Source organism: Acanthopagrus latus, chromosome 10 (genome assembly GCF_904848185.1).
Source record: "Acanthopagrus latus isolate v.2019 chromosome 10, fAcaLat1.1, whole genome shotgun sequence".
NCBI classification, from domain to species: Eukaryota; Metazoa; Chordata; class Actinopteri; order Spariformes; family Sparidae; genus Acanthopagrus; species Acanthopagrus latus.
This window is the reverse complement of record NC_051048.1, coordinates 2,529,087-2,546,302: the sequence shown is the minus strand read 5'-3', so window position 1 is coordinate 2,546,302 and position 17,216 is coordinate 2,529,087. Positions and strand designations below refer to the sequence as shown.

The window sequence follows — 17,216 nt, the reverse complement described above, 5'->3', positions numbered from 1 at the left end:
CTGGAGTTTGGCACCTATGTTGCTAGCACAGGAGCTTTGGACCAGGCTGGGCTAGCTGGTTAGCACGCTAACTACAGTTTATCTCTTCAGGCGTCAGGACTTACAAACTTTTATTTCATCTTTTGTTAAAAATGTTGCTAATGCTAATTAACTTTTACCCGTAGCCTTTCTTTGATAGGCTACAGTCAAAGTTAGCCTATCCATTAGCTTACTGAGTAAAAGGCTAATTAACTCTTACATGTAAGAGTTAATTGACATGATCGTTAATGATCGTTGATGACATGATCCAAAGTGCATCAGATTCATTGTTTGTTGTTGTTTTTTTTAAAATATCAGATCGTTAACATTGTCACTGTTGGACGCCTACATTACCCACAATGCAACTAATCCACTGAGTGACAGCAGTCTTAACTCTTACATGTAAGAGTTAATTAGCATTTTAGCATACCGAGGGTCTTAACGATGACATGATCCAAAGTGCATCAGATTCATTGTTTGTTGTTGTTTTTTATATCAGATCATTAACATTGTCGCTGTTGGACGCCTACATTACCCACAATGCAACTAATCCACTGAGTGACAGCAGTTTTCGAGTCTGAAATCAGTTGGTGCCACATTTTAATGTGCTCCTCTGCCGTTTCGGTTGTAATGAGGACCTCGTTTGACTAACGGAGCAGAGGAGCAGACGATGTTTCAGGTTTTATGATGTCATTCTTCTTCTATGCACTCACTGACAGACAGACAGGCAACAGTGATGATGACAACTTGAGGCAAAAAGTAAATAACATAAGAGATTAAGTGTTTGGGAGATCCTGGAGGGAGGCGGCCACAGCTGGTGCACATCCTGTTAGCGTGTGTGTGTGTGGTTGCAGGGGGGATCCTGATCTCATAGAAAACCCCCGACTAGAAAAGAGCGTCACCTCTCCTGCTGCAGGGTAACACACACTCAAACCCTCACTGTTGTGTAGGATTGAGTCTCCGAAATATGATCTCTTCGTTGCATTTCTAGTTGTGAAGGTCCAACACGTAAGAACCGACCAATGGTCAACCTGAACAAACAGGGAGCAGCACATCACCAGGGGAACTGCTAATGGCTGCTCACTATACGCCCTCTATGTGCTATCCATGCTGCTGTTAGCTAGTTAGTTCAGTTAGCCGTGCAGCTAGTGGCCAGAAGCTGACTCGAGCAGCGATGCAACTCAGCAGCCGACGGCTTTGACATATAGATTTTTTGTTTCTTTTTTAAATTATATTCAGATTTTTGAATGTTTAAACTAAAACTCATTACATAGGCTAGTAGACCTTGAAGTATATTTACCGCCAGAACATTATTTTTGTGCAATATGTAAGAATTTAAGAAGAAAACTTTAAAAAGAATCGTCTGTGTTGAAAAGTTACTCTGGAAGTTAGCATGCTAACCAGCGAGCCCGGCCTGTGTGGAGAAGAGCACTTGGCCAGTGCCTGAAATAAAAAGTCTGTGGTTGAAGAACACCAGCTGAAGATAATTTCAATTGTTGCTTTACAACATAAATTTTGAATTATAAAGTTATTAAATTTGCATCTTTATGTCTGAGGTCGTGGAGCAGGGGAATGTTTTTTATAAGAATGATTAATCGACTGTCAGAATAGTGTGAATTTAGGATCCTTCATCATAAATACAGTTATAGAGTACAGAAATGGAGTTGTTGGGCAGAAAAAAAACCATTAGAAAAAGGAAGCAACCATGGCATTATTTGGCCTCCATACTCACACAGACATGCCTGTTTACACACACATAAGAAGCATACTGAAGCATATTATACATTTATCATGTTCAGGGAAGTTGCCTGCAGATCTATGTGTTCTGGTTCTACATCTTCACCCTCCCTTCGTATCCTGGACCCCTCAATCCCTCCAAACTTCAAGCTCACCCTCACACACAAACCTGAAAGTCACACTCACTGCTCCCAACAACAACAGCTAAAGACAGCAAGAGGAAGAAGAAGAAGAAGAAGAAGAAGAAGAAGAAGGTCGCTGAGATTTTCTTCACATCTTGCCAGTTGCTGCTCGTCGAGGTAAAGATGGATTCATTCAACCATCGGAGTGATTCTGTCACTGCTGCACTGTTCATTCATTCATTCATTCATTTGTAAACCAGTGATGGAGTGTAACTAATTACATTGACTCAAGTATCTGACATTTTGAGGTACTTATACTTTAACTGAGTATTCACCTTTCTTTGCTATTTAAAACTTTAATTATGAGATACTTTGCTGACTTCAAAGTATGTTTCCAGAGACATTTTAGCCTCAGGGGCTGAATCAGCACTGATGGTCCTACAGTCGGCACTCTTGTCATGTAAATGACCACAATAAAAAACAACCTGTTTTTAAAATGCCACATCTCGTTCCTATCCATCCCTGTTGATTATGAAGAAGAGAAACGCCTTGTAATTAAATTGTTGTGCATTTTAAAACAGAAATCAAACAACCATTTAGAAAATCAGATGACATAAATTTACAGTGTGCAGTGAAACTTGGGCACAATGATAACAGATCAGTAACATCAGTAACAGTCGATCAAATGTTGTATAAAGCAATAATTAATAACTTTATCAGAGCAGACGGCCACAATGAGACATTCAGCTGCAGCTACTCAACACAGAGGCCACAGACTCTTGACTTTATAGCTTTACAACAAGGTGTCCTTCTTATCTCGCTTGTAAACATGAACACATAACTTGTCCTGCACCTCAGCTTGATCAGCAAGTCACAAAACAAACATTCACCAGGGACTGAACACTTCAGTCAGCTGCAGCACAGTAAACAGCACAACTGCAAATGTCATCCATGTCACCCGTTTACTCAGCATGAAAAAGCCACAACACCTTTTTACTTCATTTTAAAATGACATTAAAAACATTTTAGGCTTTGGCAGAAACTGACCTGATGAGAGTTCAGTTGCACTAGTCCAGTGAATTGTCTCCACTGTGTCTTTGCTGTGTTTGTGTGTAGAGATGCAGTCCACCCTCCACTGTCTCAGGGTGGTGGTAGTCTTATTGAGTCTGGCTCCATCCACCCAGTCGTTCTCCCATGGTGCCAGCCACGCCTCCTGTCAGGAGATGATTCCCGGACACATCCGGGCTCAACCCCTGGACCCGCAGAAGAGCCACGTCACCCTGCACACATCTGCCTCCTCTTACCTGCCCGGACAGTTAGTTACAGGTAGTGGATAACTAGTTTTCAACCGATTCACTAAGTAATTAATCAATATTGACAAAGTTCCTTATGGGGCAGATAGTCACCTGTACTACTTTACTGCCAACTGACTGCACGTGACTGTACACTTAGTAGAAACTGTTTCCATAAACCTAATCTGGCAGTTTCAGAGCCTGACCCTAACAAACGTGTGAACGTACGATGAAGATACCATCTGTCACTGGTAGACTGAATCGGCTACGTGTTGATAACGTTGAAAATAAATCCATTATTTGAACTTAGAAAGATTGTTTTCTCTGCAATTGGTCATCTTCAGCTAGTTAGAACAATCAGTGGTTTACTTGATATATTACTTGAACTTGATATTATTTATTGTCTCTTCTTTGGTTTCTCTGAATCCATACTTGTGTCCCCAGTAACAGTCCGAAGCTCTCGGGACTTCATGGGTTTCCTGCTCCAGGCTCGCAGTGCAGAGGGGGCCGAGGGCGGGGCTGGAGACAGGGTCAGGGCGAGGACTGGATTTGGGGCTGGGGTCACATCTACGATGCTGGGCCCAGTGTTGGTGGGTGGTTCCTGGGCCCTCAGTCCCCCTGGAATACACACCCTGCACTGCCTCTCGGAGGGTGATACCCTCACACACTCTGACAAACAGCTGAAGAGAAACCTGTCGTTTGTGTGGAGGGCTCCTGATAGACCCATGGGCGACATCAGGTTCTAGTAAGTATGAACCTTCCAGTTCAGGGTTGTAATTGACCACAACCCTGTCAGGCACCAATAGGAATCCTACTTTAATGTCCCTAACCCTCTTTGTCTGTCATTCCAGCATCACAGTGGTGCAGTCTTACTTTGTATATTGGGCAGGTATTGAGTCAAGAGTGGTGCATGATGGGAGTCGTAGTCCTTGTTGTGGGCATAACACCACAGAGATGGATGGAAGGAATTCAAATATTGTAAAACAGGAAGATGGAGTTACTACTCTGCCAGGTGCCTTATTCAATGATGTACTTTCACATCAAATGTGTTTGTTATCCATCCATTTACCTAAAGTTTTATGGATGTTATATCTTGTTGTTGCACAGCTCTCAGAATCCATGGAGCATCAAACAAGCCAACAAATGTGACAGTCAACCCCACATCTACCCCAGTGACCCCCACAGCAACAAGCAGTCGAATCCGAAACCTCAAATCTCTGGAAACACCAATAGAAGTCACTCTTCCAGTCTTGGAGATGAACAGCTCTGTGACTTTGGCATCCCTTGGAGTTCAACGCCTGACAAATCAGGCAGTCTATGAAAGGAACAGCCCTTCGTCTTTCGGATCTCTTGAAAGTTCGTCTAAGGGCAGTGAGTCTAACTCTTATGTAACATCTGGATCCCTTTTAGGTGTAACTGATGAGGCTCAAGAGAGCCCCTCCTCCAGCCAACCTTTCATAGCCCTTTTCCCCTCAGCTGAGACAAGAGGGATGGTAGCAACTGCCACTCCAATGCCCAACATCAAAGTGCAAAACTCAACGAGTTCTCTTCCCCTTGTTCCCTTCCCCTCCCTGAAAGTTGGTGAGATCGAAAGTAAAGAGGCAATGATGAAGTTTCAGGATCCAAAACTGCCGCCCACTCCTGAGACAAAAGGAACAACATTAAATCCTGAAACCACCACAGCTTTTTTCTCAACCAATCACAGCTTCCACACCACAAATCTCCCAAGAATATATGTATCCAATAATCCAAGAATATCAAACCAGGACCAAACTAGTTTAGTCAATTTTGAGAATGAGAGTAGTTCGTCACAGCCCTGGAGGACTAGCCAAACCAAATCCAAAATCAATCCAATCAAGGATGAAGCTGGTAGAAAATCCATGACCCCGTCCCAGAATCAATCCCTCAACACTTTGCTCCACTCCCAAACTTATCTTCAGGTTCAAACATCTCCATCCAAGACTTCTTCAAGTCAGATCCTTCCTTTCTTCCAGAAATCTTCTACTCCCTTTGCCAAGTCCCAAACTTTGACACCAAACCTTATTGTCCCAGTCAAATCTCCTACCCTTCAGTCCTTTCTACCATCCCACACAACCTTATCTGTGCCTCAGGGCCATCCCCTTTCCCATCAGTCCATTTTCAGCAGACTCCTGAATGTTCTTTCCCACTACCAGCTCATGAGTGATTTACCCAAAAACCAGGCTGAAGACAATACATCTCAACCCAAAACTAGACAAACCCACCCCCCCAAAATATGGTCCCAGCTCCATTCCCAAACAAGCACACCACAGGCACACATCTTTGGATGGAAGCAAACCTCAGTAGTTCCTCGATCCATCAACCCTCTGCCCTTCACATCAAGGTTTGATCCAACTTTAATGATTGAAAATGCGAAGGAGACAAAAGATCTTAAGGCTCAAGCGGAGGTCAAAACCATGAGCCCCATTTTTGCCTCAGTTTCCTCAACCTCTCCTTCTCCTTCTGTTTCTTCTTTGCCTACTTCACCCCTCGTTCGCCCTAGTTCCTTCATGCCTAATCCTCGCACAGGGAGTTCAACCCTGGTGTACACAAAAACTTCTTTTGACCATGCCACTTCCTCATCTCTCTCCTCATCTTCCTCCATGACGAAACATCCCAACACAGCTCCAGCCCTTTCCGCTCTCCCCTCTCCTTCCCCAATTTCCATTCCTCCTCGATTTTTCTCCATCCAAACTTCCTCACTTTCTCCTGTGCCATCCTCTGTAACCTCTTCTACCAAACCCTCCTTGCACATCTCCCACAATCCATCATCAACTTCTTCTGCATCTTCCTTGACCACCTCCCAGTTGATCACAAGTTCAACCTCACCCATACCTTCTTCTGCCACCATTTCCCCATCCCTCTCCTCCTCCATTGCCTCATTAGCTTCCTCCATTTCTTTGTCATCCATCTCTACCTCTACATCTTCTTCCTCCTCACCTGGTCCCTTATCTTCCCCCAACTCATCTGCCACCTCTTCTCCTTTGTTGTCCTCCCAGTCTACCTCCTATCATCCAGAACCCTCCAGAGCTCCCCATCGCTCTCTCTATCTTGCCCTTACTTCCACTTCCCAACAACTCACTCAAGGTCAAATGTTGCTAATCCAGAACCGCATTGCATCATCTGATCCTGAGCCCAGCGACTACTTTCCAACACCAAGAACAGTTGTTCACCCACACCCAGAGCCTCATCCCAACCTTGACCCAAACTTCAAACTAAATCTTGGCCATGAGTTGAAACCAAACCTTCCCAAGACTAATACTAAACCCAAACATCCCTCCAATCCCTCTGGAACTCCAGACAAGGAAGGGAAGTATCCAGATATTATCCCCAGACACAGCGCCTTGGAGCTGGGCATGCTTCTGGGCTGCTCAGCTGGCTTGGGCATGCTGCTGGTGGTCGGGATAAGATACATGTACCGCCAAACCTGTGGCAAGCGAACAGAGGTGACGCTGAATGACAGGGAGAGGGAGTATGGGAGAGGGGAAAGAGGGCTGATCCACGTCCAAGAGTGTGGAGATTTGGTCAGAGTCCGGAGAATCCGAAACAACAGTTTTGTCCTCCTGGCAGAGTATGATATACTGACACCACCAGGAGACTGAGACAGAAGCTGCCAGTTTCCTTAGTTTTAGATACCAAAGTATTAACGGTACTGATGTATTGTAGAATTCTGTAACTAACTGAAAAAGTCACCTTTTCATTGGGAGCTAGGTAGCCTTATGTGCCTTGTAACTTAGCCTCTATGCCAAGCTAGCTTACATCTTTCTAAAATCATGACCATAAATGAATGAAACAAGGTTATTTTTATGAATCTGTGTCTGAGACTGAGAAATATCAACTCTTGGACAGAATTTTAAACTTGTGTGTCATATTCATTGCAGCCTCTAGCGGAAATTAGCATGTCAGAAGGAGTTTTGGTCTTGTTTTCTAGAGATTTTTGCTTCTAATATGTTTAGGGAACTAAAACTACAATCTGCCTCCTGATCCTGAAGGGGATTAACAGACAACACTAGGATTACAAACACCATTTGGTGGATACTTTTAGTTTTTAATATGCACCAGGAAGATAAATACAAATGGTATCAACGCACACTACCAGTGACACAGGCTGCTCTTTCAGCTCTACGATTGTATAATTAGATAATGTTTTCATGTAGAATTAGCCTGCTGATTTAGCATGCTAACAGGTGACACTGTGATCAGGATTTTATCTCACCAATGTTTATGCAAATGTACTGAAATCACCAAAGACCACCGAAACCTGCTGATCACATGACTATTTCATGTTTTTGTAAACTGTCATGTTGAGTCACATGGATGCACTTAATAATAAAATATATCTTCCGTATTATACAAGGTGTATTTCTTTATTTTGGCTCATTTTGTAGGTTTTGTATTTCTTTATTTTGGCTCATTCTGTAGGTTTTGTAGATGACAGTGCTGGTTGCTTAGTCATTTCACAATCACATGGTTGTGTGTTAGAGGCAGCACAAGGCCTCTAGAGTCTGTTGGCAGAGATTTCACAGCCTTATTTTATTATAACTTCATCCAAACGATGGGACAGAGGAGCCATCTGTCCAAAAACAGTCATGTGGTTGAAATTAATGAACTGCCAATATTTCCCTGGGTGTTTTTCTGCAGTTAGATCAGATAATAAATACGAGGATCTATGGAGATATTCTCTGTATATAAACAGGCTGTGAGGAGGAACGCTGACTACAAACATGGATGTGACAACAAATTCAAGGCCCTGTTATCTCTGGAGGAGCTGATTAAAATCTGTGTGCAAACTGTTCAGGAGTGTTTAATTATAAGGTAAACAAATACCTGGTCCACTTGGCAGCAAACAATCACTATTTGAAACTTTCCTTCAAGTAAATAACATCTTTCTGTAATTTGCAAATTACACACATATAAGAATGCACTGTCTATCTTTTTAATCTGGCTTCTTACAAACCTGATGTTCATTATTCAATTTAAAAAAGAAAATAAATGAGCAACGAAACTGAAAAAAACGTCCTGGTCCACATGGTAGTATGTTGCAGGAAAACAACATCACGTTTTAAAGTTTAAAGGTTTATTTCCTTACAGTTTTTGTTTATGTATAAACAAGTAACAGGACAGACCCACACATACCCTGATTAATGTCTTACCCTCTACCAATACACTGCTAGCATTACAATCACACTGTAAACAGACAGAGGCTGAATATAAACTTGACCCTTACTGGACAACCAATGGAACTGTGCTGTATAGGCTTCATTAACTCTCGACAGTAACAGCTGCTGACTCTGACGTGTTAGAGACGCTAAACTCAACTTTAGCCGAGGTCTTGCTTGGGTTTATCCCCAGAAAATCGACTAAACACCAGGCTGAGAGGTGCCAGTGTGAAACAGGGCCAAAGTTATCAGTCCTGAGAGTAGTAACACAACATCGTACAAAGTTCAGTTTCACGTCAAAGCACTTGTGTGTTGTGTTACAGTTAACCCAGGGCTAGCAGCAGCGCAGTATACAGTACGTCACATGAAAGCCCTTAAAGGTGTCGATTAGAAGGTCCTGGGGAAAACAGAATTGAAATAAAAACACCAGAAGTAAGGCTACTGAAGGTGGTGACACCAACAAATAATTACTGTAATAAAGCACCTGAGCAGAGTCAAGCTCTTGTTTAAACATTTTCCATACACGTGTTTCAAAAATTAGCTAAAAAGCCTGGGATGCTTCTGTGAATGGATGTAAAACTGTGGTGTTTCCTGGATGTCATGTATCACCAGTTTTTTGATTACAGTCACGTCTGGCTAAACAACTGGTTACTCTGGAAACTTTCTTTACTTCTGTTGTCTTCTTCAGTACTGTGTTGCTTTGCTAGTGTCTTTGATAAACTGATGTTGCCAACAGCAACAAAATTAAGCTGTAGGCATCAATCCTAACCCAAACACTGTGATTGGTTCTATACAGATAGTGATGTTGGCCTGATGGTTGGTCCACTTTGGTTCAGACTGAAATATCTCATAAACCACTGGATGGACTGCCACGACATTTGGGACTGACACTCATGGTGCCCAGACGATGAAGCCCAATGACTTTGGTCATCCCTCGACCTTTCCTCTAGCGCCACCAGTGGGTCAAAGTTACCAGTTATCTTGTGAAACATCTCAACATCAATAGAGAGATTGTTGTATATGGAAGTTTGTAGACATTCATGGCTGCCAGAGGATGAACTATTTAGACTTTGGTTATCATCTGACTTTTCCTTTAGTGCCAACATGAGGTTAAAAAAAATGAAATTTGGCACAATGAGGCCGCTCAATTAGTAAGATCACATAACCATGTGACCTCATGGATCCATCTTGCTATGGCTTGAACCAATCAGTGTCCATTGAGGAACTACTGGCAAGTATGGGCGTGGTTTAGGTGTTTACAAATGACTGTTAGTTCTTATCACCTGCCAAGGATTTATTTGAAAGTGCCTGCTCCTTTCCAAACCACCTGGAATCTCCTGACTTGTTATATAGCGCTATCATCTGGTTCAAAATGTTTGTATCTACAGAGTTTTGCTTTTACGACCACACGTCACTGAAACGGTTGGCATTTTCCTTCAGTCGCTGTGGTGCTTCTAGATTTAGCACATTTAGTTTGTTAGCATGCTAACACAGAGATGGTATCCATGGTAACCATACCTGCTGTTAGCCTGGTTACTGTGAGATTTTAGCTGGTGACCAGTATCATATGACCGTCACACCGCACCGCATCACTCAGACTTACAATATGGTGTCATCTGCATACAGATGTATACGTAGACCGAGTCACCAAGACCATAATCTGGCTTCCTCACAAGTTAATCCAAGTTAAACATTTTGCAGTACAACTGGTCAGAATCCAAGTTATACGGCAAATGTTTTGGAAAAGGAGTTTGATCAAGACAAAGACATGAAAACAGATTAAGTAAATAAAGCAAGATGCGAGACGTAAAGAGTCTGCAGAGATCCACAATAATCCATCTGCTAAATTAACTTCCTTTCCTCAGCGTCCATGTTTTACCTCCATCATGAGGAAAGATACCATCTTCTTAAAGGTGTCACCATAGGACTGTTTCAACAAATGTAAATCAAGGAAGGGTCAAAAATCATAACAGTTCTCATAATCACTGTATAATAAATCAGATAATCCAGCATTTGTTTGTTTCTATCGAGAACATAAATGTAACAAAAGTCCACACTCTCTGGCAGTAACAGCTGGAAGAAAGAGAGAGAGTAAAAAAAGTAGAAAATAGCAAGAAAATTAAAAAAGACTGGTCCCGGTAACTCCTCACTTCCTGTTTCCTTTGATCACAAAGAGGAACAGCTGACCTATTTTTACTTCATATAAAAATAAAACTTGTACTTTCGATTCTTTTAAATATAAAAGAATATATACGATGGAAATCTGAAATATCAGTTTTTTTCTTGTGGTAGAAAGGGAGGATATATGGAGGTGAAGGCACGCCTCCACCAGGCTGAGGTCTCTGTTCATTGGTTGTAATAAAAGGCACATTCTACTGCATCACTCCACCGCAGTCCACCACCACAGCACAAACTCAAACGCTAGTGCAGAAACACCAAAATCCTTATTTCATGCTCGTCAGATGGGCTGAAGAGTCGACAGCTTCACCGCCTGAAGAGAAGGAGAGAGGAGGAGGCAGAAAGTGTAGAGTGAGAGACAGAAAACAGAAGAGATAAAGTGAGTGCTAAAATGTGACCATTTTCAAAGGGAGTCTGGTGAGTGAATCCACCGGTCATTGGTGATAAAAGAAAGAAATTAACCAACAGATAAATTAATTAGTAGATTTTATAGCACAAAGAGGTGCATCAAACGCTGAGTGAAACAATGAAGATTTAGGAAGTCGTATTTCATAGATTTCACACGGTGTGATTGATGATTTACAGTAATTATCTCATCGCAGCCGCCACCATGCAGCCGGTACAACACCTCCGGTGCTCAGAGTGAAGCAGGTGAGTTTGCAGCAGTGAGTCCAGCAGCTGATCCGTGCAGACTGTTCTCCTGACAGCAGAGGAAGCTGTTGAGCTGGTTTTTTAAACGCTCTGCACACAGACGGAGACGAGTTCAACACTTCATTTAATCTGACAGATCCACGGCGGAGGAGAAGCTGCTGGACACGCTGACACAAGGTCACATGAGCTGCAGAAAGAAGAATCAAGTTGTTCTGGAGTGACTTCTCTACTCACTCAGGGCAGCAGAGTTGGAATGCGGCCCTATCTCAATAACAGACTAGACTGTAGGAGAGGAGACAAGGTGAAGTGTTAGTGTTGGAGTCTAGGAAGAAGGTGTGTGAACCGGTGTGTGTGTGTGTGTGTGTGTACCTTCTGCCGGCTGGTCATCCAGGTGCGGATGGTCGGTACCAGTATGGATCCCAGCAGGATCTGAGCCGGGTGGTAGATCAGCAGAGGGACTGAGATCAGAGAGAGATGCTCATAGCCCTCGAACACGATCTTCAACATGGGGATACCTGAGAGAGGGAGACAGTGTGTGTGTGTTACACTCTTCATACAAGGCTTTATTCACCTGTATTACGTGTGTGTGTGTGTGTGTGTGTGTGTGTGTGTGTGTGTGTGTGTGTGTGTGTGTGTGTGTGTGCATACCCAGAGTGAGAGACTTGTGTGTGGAGCAGAACACGATGGCGACCGTGTCTGCAGGACTGAATCCTGAGCCCGACCTGCACACACAAACAGGAAGTAGGAGCTCATCAGTCGCTCTCTGACTTTCTGTAGACTATTTAAGAGTTACGATCAATGTGAGAGGAAGAAGAGGAGGAGGAGGAGGAGGAGGAGGAGGAGGAGGAGGAAGAGGGGGAGGGGGAGGAGCCTCACCTGGTAGAGAAGGCGAACGTGAGCAGCATGAAGCTCACCTGGATGGAGAAAACTGCAGAGAACAACAAGAGAGACACATTTTAGTTTCCTCCAGGTGTGAGGTGATGAACCAACCAACCAACACACACACACACACACACTCGGTGTACTGACTGATGAGGACGACCAGCAGCAGGCTGGTGGCGTCCAGCTCGATGTTGGGGTTGCTGAAGGTGTCGCAGAAGGTGGTGTAGATGATCATGAGGAGGACGGCGCTGCTGACGGTGCCGAACGGAGGCTTCCTCCGCTCCAGACACTCCCTGAGGAAACCACGACACACCTGCACACACACACACACACACACACACACACACACACACACAGAGGAGAGATTTATAACACCACATTCAGACATGAGCTATTTCTGTTTAACACACACACACACTCCTACCTGACCCAGGATGAGAGGAACCACCACCGTCATGAAGAGCTGAGAGAAGATGGAGGAGAAGGGAACGGAGGAGGAGGAGCCGAGCTGGTGGAGGAGAAGAAGGAGTTCATTCACTTCATCTACATTTATTTATTTATTCATTATCTTTAACATAACGTGTACGAAAACAACAGTAACACTCAGAAATATCTTCACATCACAACGTCACGACTGCAACGTAACGATGATGTTGCTGTGGAACAGCTGGATGTTTATAAAGTCAATTATCAGCATTTTAAAGATAAAATCAGATAATAAACCAAACAAGTTTTTACATTTAAACATTTTTGATGATAAAATGTTTGTGCTGCCCTCAAAAAGGACGATTTTTACTAAATTAATGGAGGTTTCAAAGCAAAAGTTGGACATTTTGGATTATAGATGACTGATGCCACACTGACAGCTGTGTGATCGATGGTTTGTAAGGAAACAAAACCAGCGTTAGGTATAAAAAACAACAACAGTTCACGGCTTTAGAGGAGGTTAAAGTGAAGCTCTCGCCAAAAAAACGTTCCATTGTCTGGGGAGAACCCTGTTTTAGTAACTCTGTGTACACAAACAATGTTGTCAGTGCTGGTGTTCATGTGTAGAGACCCTGGTGATGCTACCAGCAAAGTTCATGTTGTGTCGAGACTTCTTACTGTTTTAAAAATAGAGAATTTGATGCTATTGCTAATTTGCTTGTAGCACTCCTTTGAAAATGAGTTTCAGCTGAAAATGAAAATACAGTAAATCTTAAAAGTGCCTCTTTCATTGTAATTCTGCTTTCACACGAAGGTTTGACTCATATACATGCACAAAAAAAAGCCTCGGTTGCATTTTGGCGAGAGTTTCGATTTAAAGCAGGAACTGTTTGTTGTCCAGGTGCTCCGACTTTCCTGTAAAACCTGAAGTGTCTGCATTTTTGTTTTTACACAGATTTAGGCGTGTTAATAGGCAGAAGTCTTTAGACTTTAGCCAGGCTAACTGTTCCCTCTTTTCCCAGTGTTTATGCTAAGCTAAGCTAAGCTAAGCTGCAGAGTCTCTCTGACAGTGAGAACAGTGACACACATGATGTCTGTGTGTGTGTGTGTGTGTGTGTGTGTGTGTGTGTGTGTGTGTGTGTGTATTCAGCAGGTTTGACTTACGAACAGCAGCAGCAGCACTGGAGTCACGATGATTCCCTGCAGGACAGACAGACACACAGATTACACCGAGCTCACAGCGACGCTTCACCTCCACCTGAATCCTTTAAAACTACAGATTCATCTCAGCTCACCAGGAAGCTTCCAAACGCCGAGTTAAAGATGGCAGCAGCCTGGAAAACACACACACACACACACACACAACATTAGAGATTTTAATATCACACCACCGGAGGATAATGACCTGTGTGTGTGTGTGTGTGTGTGTGTGTGTGTGTGTGTGTGTGTGTGTGTGTGTGTGTGTGTGTGTTTTACCTCGTTGCCTCCGACAGCCTTGGTGAGAATAACAGCGGAGGAGACCGGAGGGGGCATGCAGCTCACCGTCTGTAACCTAGGCAACCACAGGAAGAGGATGAAGAGGACAAGTCATCATCATCATCATCGTCATCTGTTTCTATTAATAAGAACATGTTCTCTCCTCTGACAGCTTCAGAGGTCAGAGGTCACGGTCTGGAGCTCACACACACACACACACACACACACACACACACACAATATTATTAATTAGACTAATGATGATAAAGTTCAGCGTGCTAATACAACAAATGAAGATAGTGAGTATTCAGCCTGCTTGATAATCAGAATGTTAGCATGCTACTGATAGCATTTAGCTCAAGGTACAAGTGAGGAGGTTCAGCTGGACCCCATCCCCAAATATCTCATGTTCAGTGCCGTGAAACAGCAACCGCCTCGTTTCAGAAGCTGGAGTCTCATCATCATAACACCCTGACACACACACACACACACACACACACACACACACACACACACACACACACACACACACACACACACACACACACAGCCTTCAGCAGCGGTGAATGTGGGTCTTTGTGTCCGAACACAACTCGTCCTTCAGGTACAGTGAGGCAGGAATAAAGGATGGTATTCACACACATAACCTCCCCCCAGCACACACTCACACACACACACACACACACACACACACTGGTCCTACCCTCTGAGTAGCCATTGGTCGATGGCGGTCAGTGCGAGCACTCTGAGCAGCAGCCAGACGGCCAGAGGGAAGAAGACGAGCGTGAAGGACTGAACGAAGAGGTGGAGCCGAACGTGAAGCAACGCGCTGGTCAACTCCTGCAGACAGAAGAAGAAGAAGAAGACGAAGTAGTCAGCCACTCTCATTGATCTACAGGTTATTGATCTATAAAACATGGCTGTCTGCAGGGTCTCACCTCTGTTTTCAGCGACAGGCCGCTGTTGAAGAAGATGAGCGAGACGGCGAAGTACGCTATCGTGATCTCTGGCTTCAGAGGACCTGAGAGAGGATGGAGGACAACAATCAATTATTCACCACTGTAACCATGGCAACGGTCCTGTTTCACACTGTGTAGCTCAAAAACTGCACAAAGTAACACATACATAACAATGGAGTCATGATAACAATGTTTTCATGATGTTTCTGTCACTCACGATGCCAAAATATCCCAAAATAATTAAACTCCTCCTGAAACAGACGGCGAGGACACAGTGCTTCACTCTGAGGAGCTTTAAAGCTTTAAAAAAATATATGAGTCGTAACAAAAAACACAGTTATGAACCTGACATGGAGCAGAATATGTCACCATGCGCCAAGAAAACATTTGAAAAAGAAAAGAAACACTTGTTATTACAAACAAAGGAAACTGGAAACAACTTGTGCACAAAAACACAAAACTTACTAAATGTTTTATTATAACACAGTGCAGTGAAAAGTGTTCACGTGTGGAATATGATGATAATAATACTCATTAATATCTCTACTGTCATACAGTGTTGTTAATATCTATACATCTGTATCCTTACGTCAGCTGGCAAGGAAATATTTGTTACTGGGCTGCAACTTCTGCTGTCTGATGCTGGAATTTACGAGGACCACCTGAAGGCAGCGCCGCACAGTAGCAGCAGGAGCTTATCTAATCTGCAGGATAAGAGCTGAAGGTGTCACTGATCTCTGACGTCACCTATCAGTCATGGCTGTCATCATTAGTGTGAAGTTATCACGGTGATCACACACACTTCAGATCGACCCGACATCATCCAGCCGATGGGCGTGTGTTCGTGTGTTGACATACTGCTGAATGCAACGTGTCACTACTGCGCCAGGTGAGGAAACACACACACACACACACACACACACACACACACACACACACACACACACACACACAGGACCCACTGTGTGTGTCGAGCCCATCTGCCCCAATGTGCCTCATTCAATCTTCTACGCGATGACTGACGATCTCCATTTAGAAAATCGTTAATTCTACAGTCACCTTTGGCTTTGACAACCATACCCATTGATTGTACCACTACCTTATCAGCTAACATAGCCATTAAGACCCAAAGATAAGTTCGGCACATATCATGTACACGAAGTGACACAACTTCAACTCTTGGGATCGATGAGCTTGTTTTTCAGACAGTCTCCGTCTCAGCGCGACGGGCAGAGCAGAGTTGACAAAAGTGTAGAAGTTGTCAGTTTGTTAAAAGTTAAATGAAGGATGGTGAAACACTCAGATGCCGAATTATTCAGTGGCTCCTCACGGTTAATTAAATATATCAATCATTCCTCTATGAGTTCATTAAAGCCTGTCAGCGAAGACAGAACATAAACAGAGGAAACTTTAACCGAGGCTGGCACAAACACAGCCACAGCAGCTCCTAATGTGGGTTCATGTATCACAACACCTGGTGTCGGTCGTGTTCACATGCAGATGTTTCAGGTCCACACACTCGGACCCGCTCACCTCCTCTGACACCGACGCTGGGCTGCAGTTTGGCCGATAAGATGACCAGAACTATCCCGATGATGAACCACTCCTTCCGGATCCTCGCCAGGAGGCCCATGTTTCAGTCCCGGGGTTCAACCGGATCGAACCCCGCCGGCCCCCGTCACACCAGCCGGACCGAACTTCTACAACTCCTCAGCCTCCTCAGCTCCGGAGGGGTTCTGTCACACAACACAAGCAGGATCCAGCAGCGCCACTTCCGGACACATGAGCCGCGGCTGCCGTAAAGACGGAAGTAGAGGCGCAACAGGTTTTTAAATTACCGTAATACACGTGAATGCAACATGGCGATTAGAAGCGCACCATGAATAAACACGAATTTAGCAAACACAGACCATGTAAAGACATTATGTAAATAAATACAAATAAAACAGTGTTATTATCAGGTGCTCACACAGAATAAAGTGAGTTAATAAAGTGATATTAAATAGATTGTTAACAGTAAAATAAAACAAAAACAAAGGAAGTACAACCAAAGATTCAAAATGTATAAATAAATGTTCACAAACAGATTCAGTTGAATTAATAATGACGTGAGCTTTTCAAACTGCTGCTCATCACCTTCATTTATCTCTCAAACAAGAACAACACTCAGTTTAAATTCAACTCTCTGGTTTTTACTGCCTGTGATGGAGCTTTTTGCTGATGTTTAGACCTTCATCCTCTTCTTCCTCATTCGATTCTGCTCCACAGACACAAGGAGGAGCCTCAGTTAAATGTCGT

At 43.5% G+C, this 17,216-nt stretch overlaps 3 protein-coding genes across 5 annotated transcripts in view; 2 read left to right on the top strand and 1 right to left on the bottom strand.

Moving 5' to 3' along the window:
* LOC119027736 (butyrophilin subfamily 3 member A2-like) overlaps positions 1-17,216 on the top strand; it is a 316,811-nt gene that overhangs the window by 50,083 nt on the left and 249,512 nt on the right. The gene's annotated exons all lie outside the window — the stretch shown is intronic.
* On the top strand, positions 152-9,265 carry LOC119026821 (mucin-5AC-like). Of its 2 annotated transcripts, XM_037111385.1 has the most exons (6): positions 152-697; positions 1,818-2,054; positions 2,994-3,203; positions 3,614-3,914; positions 4,021-4,181; positions 4,277-9,265. In XM_037111385.1, exons 3-6 carry the CDS (start codon positions 2,996-2,998, stop codon positions 6,787-6,789), a joined length of 3,183 nt encoding a protein of 1,060 aa, XP_036967280.1. In that variant the 5' UTR covers positions 152-697; positions 1,818-2,054; positions 2,994-2,995; the 3' UTR covers positions 6,790-9,265. The 2 variants fall into 2 exon arrangements, with proteins under 2 accessions (XP_036967280.1, XP_036967279.1); XM_037111384.1 differs by having other exon boundaries at positions 152-2,054.
* Positions 9,564-16,705, bottom strand: slc10a7 (solute carrier family 10 member 7). 2 transcript variants are annotated; one of them, XM_037111522.1, is made up of 13 exons: positions 16,452-16,705; positions 14,898-14,980; positions 14,663-14,799; positions 13,960-14,035; positions 13,779-13,817; positions 13,648-13,683; positions 12,482-12,565; positions 12,205-12,370; positions 12,052-12,103; positions 11,824-11,897; positions 11,545-11,690; positions 11,410-11,457; positions 9,564-10,837 (listed from the first exon to the last, which is right to left on the bottom strand). In XM_037111522.1, the coding sequence occupies exons 1-12, from the start codon at positions 16,549-16,551 to the stop codon at positions 11,437-11,439; spliced, it is 1,014 nt and encodes a 337-aa protein (XP_036967417.1). In that variant the 5' UTR covers positions 16,552-16,705; the 3' UTR covers positions 9,564-10,837; positions 11,410-11,436. The 2 variants fall into 2 exon arrangements, with proteins under 2 accessions (XP_036967417.1, XP_036967416.1); XM_037111521.1 differs by lacking the exon at positions 11,410-11,457 and having other exon boundaries at positions 16,452-16,702.

What these genes read in the sequence shown, in the direction of transcription:
- LOC119026821 (XM_037111385.1), top strand. Translation starts at nt 2,996, where the DNA reads ATGCAGTCCACCCTCCACTGTCTCAGGGTGGTGGTAGTCTTATTGAGT. An exon ending in GCCCGGACAGTTAGTTACAG is followed by an intron (nt 3,204 to 3,613) that starts GTAGTGGATAAC and finishes TTGTGTCCCCAG; the next exon opens with TAACAGTCCGAAGCTCTCGG. An exon ending in ATGGGCGACATCAGGTTCTA is followed by an intron (nt 3,915 to 4,020) that starts GTAAGTATGAAC and finishes CTGTCATTCCAG; the next exon opens with CATCACAGTGGTGCAGTCTT.
- slc10a7 (XM_037111521.1), bottom strand. Translation starts at nt 16,551, where the DNA reads ATGGGCCTCCTGGCGAGGATCCGGAAGGAGTGGTTCATCATCGGGATA. An exon ending in AGGCTGTCGGAGGCAACGAG is followed by an intron (nt 13,818 to 13,959) that starts GTAAAACACACA and finishes TGTGTTTTCCAG; the next exon opens with GCTGCTGCCATCTTTAACTC. An exon ending in GGATGACCAGCCGGCAGAAG is followed by an intron (nt 10,838 to 11,544) that starts GTACACACACAC and finishes CCTTCTCTTCAG; the next exon opens with GCGGTGAAGCTGTCGACTCT.